At 35.8% G+C, this 9,345-nt stretch overlaps 1 protein-coding gene across 3 annotated transcripts in view; it reads right to left on the bottom strand.

Moving 5' to 3' along the window:
- Positions 1-2,346: 2,346 nt before the first annotated feature.
- Positions 2,347-9,345, bottom strand: part of Marchf1 (membrane associated ring-CH-type finger 1) — a 968,384-nt gene continuing 961,385 nt past the window's right edge. For all 3 annotated transcript variants that reach the window (XM_033765456.1, XM_033765457.1, XM_010629874.2), the window contains one exon: positions 2,347-6,391. In XM_033765456.1, the coding sequence (XP_033621347.1) occupies positions 6,093-6,391 (299 nt within the window). In that variant the 3' untranslated portion in view covers positions 2,347-6,092. The remainder of the gene's footprint in view (positions 6,392-9,345) is intronic.

The raw sequence follows: 9,345 nt of genomic DNA, 5'->3' as shown, positions 1-9,345 counted from the left end.
AGAGTTTCTGTTGTAATACCTAAGTCTTTGATTGATTTTGATTTTAGTATAGAGTGAGAGATGTGGTTCTATTTTCTTCCTAAATGTGTGTAACTAGTTTTTCCAGCACCATTTGTTACAGTGACTGTCGTTTCCCAGCCTCTTTTTCTGTTCTTAGTGTTTCAAGAACGGGAGATGGGTTAAACCCCTCTTGTATACCAGCCTCAAAACATTTCTCAATTATTTCTTTGAAATTCTCATTACCCATCTCTTTCCTATCTCCAGATGATTGCTTGTCCCGGGAAGATTCACATAAATAGTGGCCTCCTCGAATATGTCCTCATAACTTTGTCCGTGACTCTGCATAAACCAAAACAAGTAACAATTCAGTGTTTGTTTTTCAAAAACTGAAGTAACTTTTAGTTATCTCTTTACTTTCTCTAGCAACAAATCGTTGCTGAAGGTCAGAAGACTGCTTTCACGGCCTGCTTGTCTCAACTGGCTCACTGCTGTGTGATCTTACTGTTTCTTATTATCTTAGTCTGAGATAATTACTTTATTTTTGTTTTTTCTAACCACTTGAATTCTAGTCTCAACATTCAACTCTTGATTTTTTTTATAAATCTTTGATAAAAATAAAAATAATAAACTATTGTTTTCTTCTCTCAGTGTAATAAATATAGTATCTTTTCTCCTTTCAAGGGCAAACACTCCTGCTTTGTGTCCTGGATCCCACTTCCTGTTGTCTTCTCTGAAGCCTTGATTTTTCACCTAAATTTTTCATGGAATTTCTCCAGCCAGAAATCGTAAATCTTCTTTGATTCTTCCCTTTCTCCTATGCCCTCCTCTGCCATAATTTAATAAGCAAATATTACTGATTCCGTGGAAGTCAAGTCAGTGCATGTCAAACTCTCTCTGCTCCTCACTCATACCTTAAGGGGCCACCATGTCTTGCTTGTCCTGCATGCGGTAGCTTTCTGACTGGTCTTCCTGCCACTGTTTGTATTCCCTTTCCATATGCCCTGATGATTATTTGTGTATACCTAGTCCACTTAGACAAAACTCTGTCATAGCTCACCTCAACCTTGGAGTGATGTCCAAGTATGACTTTTACTCTCAAGTTCTTTCAGGCTACGGCTGGCTGCGGGTTAGCTACTTACTGCGTGGAGTCAGTGTCTCAGCACCAGGGTGCCTTCCCTTCATGTTGCATTTTCCTGTCAGCTGGCTGCTTTCTGTTTTGTCTTCCTGTGGGGCCAGACACATTGAAAGGTGTCACCTTTGTCCATCTTCCACTGTCAGTGTAAGTAAACTTTCTAATAAGGGCTTATTTTCTTTACTGCCCAAATCTATCATCCTTGCTTAACATTTCCCACTCCTGACTTGTTCCCTCTGCCTGAGTTCCTGTGAGTGTTTGGCATGGCTGACAGTTTTCTTCCTCTCCAGGTCTGATCCTGAAAGTTAACACCCACCAGCCATGTACAGCCTGTGACCCACTTTGTATTCACTCTTTTTTTTAATGTTAGAATAATGAATAAAAGAGATTTTGTTACTTATTTTGTATGTGACCCAAGACAATTCTTTTTCACTCAAAAAGCGGCAGCAGCAGAGAAGAAGGCAGGCCGCAGATTGGGCCTGGCTGGAAGCCTCTGTGCTCTCGCCCTCACTCTCCTGGGAAGTCCTGTCCCTTCACATCACTCAGTTTAGGATCATTAGCTGAAATATAGTGAGGAGGAGTTCTGCTGTGATCTGGGATAGTGGGGGAAGGCTCTGAGTAGATGCCCAACTCTGGCAAATTCTGAGCTCTTAGAATAACCAGTGCAGTAGCAAGGTTTCTGGGCGCACTGTTTGCCGTGATTGCAGGTTTATAAATTGGAGCCCTGGAAAAGGACGTTTTCTTTCCTATTTCCTAACTTCTTACAGGAGCATTAGTTTCCAATATCTTAATGTTTTATCCATGAAATTACCTGTATCCATGCATTTATTATCTCTGAGTAGAAAAATTGTTACATTCTTTTATCTCAAGTTGAAAAAATTCTATTAACTTTTTAAACAATCTTATGGAAAATCCTGTAGATTACATCATGATGCTACTTAAACTTTTTATTTCCATTGGTTAATGAATCTGTCTATTCTTTTCTACGATGTCCACACCTAGTCAGCATATATTTGCCTTCAAAGTTTAAGAATGTGTTCAGACCCCGCTTAAAAACTCAGAACATACAAATCTGTAGAAATCCCAAAAAGTATAGAAACTACAGCCACGATTTGGATCACTCGTTTAATATACAAAGTCTTTCACAGATAATTGTTTTCTTTTCCTTAGTTTGTCTTAGCACACATTATTCACAAACAGTAAATTGTTAATGAAAGAGAGGTAAAACTGAAAAAAGTACAAATGCCCAATCTCAAAAATTGCACACTATTAAAATAATTTTTTCTTTGTTTCAATGCAATATCCAATTTCAAAATGGGCTTCTTTAGACATGGAGGAAACACTGCAGCCCAACATAACAGTACTTCCTTTCATCTGTATTGGTATGTAAAATAGCACCATTGGGCTGATTTAAGTAAGGAAAAAAGGTTTTCATCTTTCTTAAGGTATGATTTTTTACAGAATTATTATGTAACAATTACAATAATAATTATGTTTAAAGATCTGTACTTTGTTCCAAAATATTCATTGGCTAGGCAAGGAAAGGTAAATTGTATCTGGCAGTTTGAATGCCCTTCCCACCTCACCCCGACTATAATTTTTCTCAATGATGTCCTTAGAATGATAAATAATTTTCCAGCCAAAGAATAGATGTTTTAAGGGTACTGAGGACCTTGTGCAAAACAAGAAACAATGTAACTATGAGACCATCTTGGGGATTATCATCAATGTTAACAGTAGCTCTGAATGAGATTTAATGCTGGGACATTGTGAGAAAGACTCCAAATTCTGCATTGCTGTATCCTCGGTTGGGATCACTTAAAAATTTTCCATTTTTATTTTGTTTTCATACATAAGCTAGTTGCCTTTTTGTCTTCACTTTTAAAAATGTGAAATTTCATTCCCTTGCAATGTAATCTTTAGCCTTCTACAAATAAGTGACAGTTACTTAGTTAAAAAAGGGATAGGATCAGTGCCTGTAATTTATGGTATGAAAGCACATTTTCTTGTTACAATTTCGAATAGCCAAGATTTTTAAGTGCATTTTCCCATTTCAGTCCTGTTTCAATTCCATTTTATTTCTTACAGGAGCAGGTAAGCAAGCATACCTCAAAAACAATTTAAAAAATTATATACAGCAGTTTTTCTGAGAGGTAAATCAGTCCACCAAAAAGCACTGCCATGAAGGCAAATATTTTTATTTTTTGAAAGGACAAATGTACCATTGCTGCATGGAATTAAAAAAAAAAAAACATTAGGTTTTAAATGAATATGATTATTTCAGATTGTTCAAATCATAAATATTCATTGCAGGAAAGCTTTTTTAATGAAAATTCTGCAAAATAAAATTCAGTTTAGGGTTTTGAAAAGTCAGAAGAATAGAATTAAATGTTGACTTTTAATCCTGTTCGGGAGCTATATTCGCATTTCAATAAAATCAAAGCCTATAAAGGTAATTTTTTTAGAATTTTGGTAGTTTAAAAACACCATTATCTTTTACCTTTAAGATAGCAAAGCTTAATTTTGCTTTTCATTGTAGAAATGTTTCCTTAGGTTTAAGTGCACCCTTTGATAAGTGAGGTTTCCTTTTAGCCAATCATCTCCCACTGTGAAATAAGACATGCACTCACCTGTCTTGCTTTAAAAGTAATTTTCCATGGTAATTAAGGGTAAATAGTCCTTTTTCTTCCAAAGCAGACCAGAGTAATAGATATTTCTTTGTTTGCTGGTGACTTCTTTTTCCTCAGGAATATTTATAGACAATACATCGCCATTGCTAAACCACAGGAAAAATGGCTTAGAAAAAGTAAACTGGAAAGTTGAAGGAATTTTAATCCTTTAGGTATGGTATGATGGATAAATCACCCAAAGCTTTGTTACTCACACTTGTATTTATCTTAAATCTTTAAAAGGGAAGTCTTAGAAGTTAATACAAAGTTTATTCTTTTTAAAAGACTCTTTAAAGTCCTTAATTGTGTTGAATTTTTGGTCTAGTTTAGTTACCTTCACTTTGTTTTCCTGTCCCTTTACTCTGTGCCCCTACCACAGGTTTTAAGAAAGATGAATTTTAAATTCTTTGTTTCCTGATTGAACAACTTAACATTTTTTTCTTGCATATATGCATGAATACATCACACACGCACGCACACACACACACGTACTTGACATTGTTTACCTTTGCTTTATTTCTAGGAATGGGACTATTGGGACCCAATGTTAACAACTACTAATATGCACACTCTCATTAAAATGTTATTTTTTTTCCTTTGATAATCTGTGAAGAACAAACACATTGAAAATTACAAAGTGCACTAATGTGATAACCCAGATTTGTGCAATGTGATAACCCATGCTTTGGTTCTTACAGCCATCCTTGCCTTTTCACAATAATAAATATGACAGTTAACAAAAATCACCTTTTTAAAAAAATGTAGGACATTGTTCTTCGGCAGGCCCCTGCCAAATTATCTACATATTATGCCCCTGTACTATCTACAATTATGAATGTAGTTCATTGCAGTATCAGTCACACTTGAGTTTTATATGAATATGTAAAGAATGCAGTAACTGTCCAACCTAAATAACTCAAATTATTACCTACAGAATCTTGAATATTTTTGCTTCTTAACTGAGCAAGGTAACTACTGTCAGTTTTTAAAAATAGGATCTACATTCTTGGTTGTAATTATTCAACTGGCATGGATTAAAAACTACAGTTGTAATAACAAAAATATTTAATTTTACTTACGTATCAGAAATGCTTCATAGTAGCAAGCAGCTTGCTACTGGCAGATTACTTTCTGTATTTTGGGTTTTTTTTCCCTTTGGAGAAATGGTAACTTCATGTTACTCTTCAAACCAGGATACTTAAGTTGATTACTTTAGTGCTTTGTAAAATCGTGCCCTTTAAGTGAAAGTTTGAAATAAGGGAATGAATTAAGCTGCTGCTTCAGAATATTCAGCTGTTACATGAAGCAGAGGCTTACTCATTTTAGAGCTATGCTATCTAATTAATTGAGATTGAGGTGTTTTATGAAGTACATACTGTATTTTGAAGTCTTGGTTCAAAAACACAATTTCTATAATTTTTTACGTCGGTGGCGTGTTGAAACAACTTGTATTTATAGTGTTAAAATGTTCAAAATGAATATTTGCCTATTTTTATGTTTTCTGACAGGGTTATTTGGAAATTTTAAATTTAAATTTGTGGCCCACATTCATAGCCAGTGTCCTATTTCTGTTGGCAAACATTGTGTTAGAGGAACCAGATAAAATATAGGACCTGATAAGTGATTTCAATTTCTGAGTACTTAACAGAGCTAATTAAACCCAAACATTCTCTTAAGATTTTTTTGTTCATGACTTAAATGTAATTCCGGGTATTACTATCTTCAAATGTGTGTTGCATCCATTTTTAAAACATGCATCTGTCAAAACAACCAGACTCCACTATAGCCATAAAAATCTGTATATCAAAATACGCATCCTCCAACTTTGCTTCCACTGTGACTTAAGGATATTGCAGACAATTTCAGGCTTAAAACAAAATACATTTGTTATTTCCACATGAAATACCCAACATTACAAGGCCCGAAGAAATACACATTGCAATTCAAGTCTGTATTCTTGAACTTTTCCCCTGCTACTGTAAAGAAAATCGTGTCCATTTAATCTTTCCTCATTGTCTAAAAGCATTCCTTGTACCAGTGGTTTTTTATTGTCTTAGAAATCATTCTTGAGCAAGCTTCATGTTTCCATATCATCCTTTAGGCTCTTTCATGAGATCCTAGTCATTTGATTTTCTTTTCCTCCTTTCCTTTTTGAGCAAAATATGGAAAAATGAGTCAGTAGGGGAAAGCAAGAGATAAAAGGAGTGAATAATGCAGGATCATGTCTGTCATTTGTAGTGGCTGAAGGCTACAAAGATGTTCTTAGGTGAAGAAACTCCCATCTAGTTCCGTCAAACTGGTATTACTTCTGGAGGCCCAACCTCTGCAGGTGGTAGTGAATTTGTACCTGTTTGTGATACAGGCACGACCACTGTATCTTTGATGTCTGTATTTACGTTACATGAGAAGTTCTTCTCCAGTTTATTGGCAGTATCTGGACAATTCTGCACGAAGATCACTCGGTTGTAGGCCTTCAGCCTGCGCCACAACTGAACATAGACTTTACACTGTACGTACATGAAGACAAGACCTCCTGTGAAGCCAATGGCCACCACAACCAGTTTTGTCCAAAATGGCCATTCAAGGACACCTTTGAAATAAAAAAGAATGTTATCACCAAGTTGTCATTAATGGGTTTGGTATTTTCTAAATTCTCTGCAAAAGAACATAATGCCAGTTAAATTATGTTAATAAAATATAGTTAACTAGTAAGATTTACAACTAAGCCTCTTAATTGCTTTAAAATACTCTAAATGTATTGTTAAAACTATGAGAAAGTTTTCTCATCTGTGACTCCACTGATTTCTCCTAGCATCAGTTACCCGCTATAATTATCAGATACAGACTTTGAATACTCCGGCACTTACCCTTATAGCTAAATTTTTATGGAAGGGTCGTGAACATGCTGGCTGAAAAGATCAGAATTTAAAATCCACTTAAGAAGAGGGAAATAATGGCTTAAACGTGAGGTCAGGAAAGAGTGGTACTAGGCACTCAAGGGCACCAGCCTGAGTAGACTGAAACCATCCCTGGAGTGCATAGGAAGGCTGCTCTCTCGCTGTCAGGACCAGCAAAAGTATGATCACATTGTTTCATTTTTGCATCAAAGTCTGTATAGGCCTCTGAACTTGAGAGCCTTGGCAGCATCCTTTGTGGGAGCCTCTCTTGGCTGGCAAAAGTTTTTTTGTTGTTGTTCTTTCTAATAAATTACACCTAGTCTGTTCCCGCTTGCTGGGACTTCATTCTTTGTCATCTTCACAACCCCAAGAAAGGAGAAAAGTGGTGACATCTACATGGGCTTGTGTAGACAGATTTCCCAACCCCTTTTCATTTGAGAGAAAAGAGAGAAGGAAAACTGCCATATTTTGTTACCAAATAATTCCTGAGTACAAACAAGCAAAAAGATTTGAGTATTTTAAGCATTCATTTCTTAAATCTTAACATTTTTTCTCTTGTGAACCATCACTTTCCTAGACATTAGTAATTTTCTCTCTCCTTTTTTTTTTTTTTTTTTTTGTTTCGGGATTGAATTGATGAGTTGTTTGATCAATTATGAAAATGAGAATGTCTATAAGTGATTAGAGAATCAAAGGCTGGGACCCAATTTTTTTTTTTTTTTTTTTTTGGTACCGGGGATTGAACTCAGGTCCTTGTGCTTCCAAGGCAGGGCCACTGAATCGCTGGGCTAAATCCCCAGCAATATTTTCTCTTGATTTCTATCACTATTATTAGCAAAAAGTTTTGTTTTGCAAAGAAGCCGTTTTATACATTATTTCACAGGAGTTTCTGTAATTATAAAGAGCCACTCATAGTAAATGTAAAATATAGGATCACCTAAGTCCACTTTGGCCAACACCCAAGTATTTTGGGGGACATAATTGCTTCATGTGAAAAGTTATCAAAGAATATGACAGTACGGTGTACTAGGAAGGGCTAAGAAATTGGTAAACACCACAGGAAGTGAGAATCTAAGATACCACGTTGAATTCTCATTATAACAGTGAATAGTTATACAAGTAAATTACATATATTTTGTAATAGAGACATTTCCTTTATTCTTTGTGTGTGTGTGTGTGTGTGTGTGTGCGTGTGTTACTGGGAATCAAACAAGGGACACTACCACTGAGCTATGTCCTCTTATTCTGAGAGAAGCTGTTAGGTTACCCATGTTGGATTTGAACTTTGGATCCTCCAGCCTCAGAATCCCCAAATGGAATTACAAGCATGCACCAAACTCCTGCTTTATCTTCTGAAAGCAAAGCAGACATGTTTCCATCATGACAAAGTACTCTGTACTCTAAGATGAATGAGAAGAAACAGTGTGCCATATAAATTTCTGATCTCACAATGAAACGTTGAGTATTTATTGGCAAGAAAAATATAGAAGTTTTGATTTTAGAAAATTTAAGAGTCCACAAATGGACTGTGTTGGACATTCGGCAGTATTTTGTTAGTAATATGCTAGTGTTGCCATGGTTCCTTTCTCCTACGCATATCTTTGATTCTGAAGATAGTGGTTTTAACAATGGAAGTGTGTTACCCAGGTTTGATTTCTTTGTATGGATAATTTGCAACCAGCATGAATTCAGTGACAGCACCATTTTATGCAGTGACGATTAGTGTATTGTCCAGTATTCCAGTACCCTGCAAAAATATCTTCATTTAAGGACAGAAAAACATAATTACAGAAATTATGGCACAAAAATGTTTTGTATTTATTCACATATTTTCCAAGTTATTTTAATATAGAAAGTAAAAAGCAATGCCTTAAAATAATGATTTTTTTGTTTGTTTTGTTTTGTTTTGTTTTTTTCAGCTTTAATTGAGTTTCTTGATACATTTTAGGGATACAGTACAGTTACATTCATTGTTGGGATCTTGTACCTCTACATGACAAGTCTTGATTCTCATTTTTTCCCCTTACCTCTGCCTTCCCTTCACCCCCTCCTCCCCTCCCCATCTACAAACACTTTATTTTCATCTTTTCATTCTCTCACATTTTTTCTTTCCCCTTTTTACTCTTCCCCTACCCATCCCACCTTCCCTACACCTTTAGCTCCTTTCTTCCCATTTCTAAATGTCAGTAATCTTATTAGGATCTTATGCATTGTTGCAGATTATTCACACCAGGGAAACTATTCGGTATTTACACATGTGTGACTTATTTATTTCACTTAGGAGTATATCTTCAATATGTATCCATTTTCCTATGAATGAATGTATTTTCTCATTCTTTATGGCTGAGTAATATTCCATTTTATAGAAAAACCACATCTTCTTTATCCAGTTTCCAACGGATGGGCAAATAGGTTGTTTCCAAGATTTAGCTATTACAAACTGTGCCGCTATAAACATAGGTGCACATACTTCTCTGTGATATGATTCTTTTAGTTCTCTTGGAAAGATACCCAGCAGAGGGATGGCTGGGTCAAATGGAACCTCCAGTCCCAGCTCTTTGAGGTATCTCCATATTGATTTCCATAGTGGTTGCACCAGTGTGCACTCCCACCAGCAATGGAGAAGGGTTCCTTTCTCTCCATAATT

The sequence above is a fragment of the Fukomys damarensis genome, unplaced genomic scaffold (assembly GCF_012274545.1).
Source record: "Fukomys damarensis isolate Sample0158 unplaced genomic scaffold, DMR_v1.0_HiC HiC_scaffold_18, whole genome shotgun sequence".
NCBI lineage: Eukaryota > Metazoa > Chordata > Mammalia > Rodentia > Bathyergidae > Fukomys > Fukomys damarensis.
This window is presented reverse-complemented; position numbering and strand designations above follow the sequence as displayed.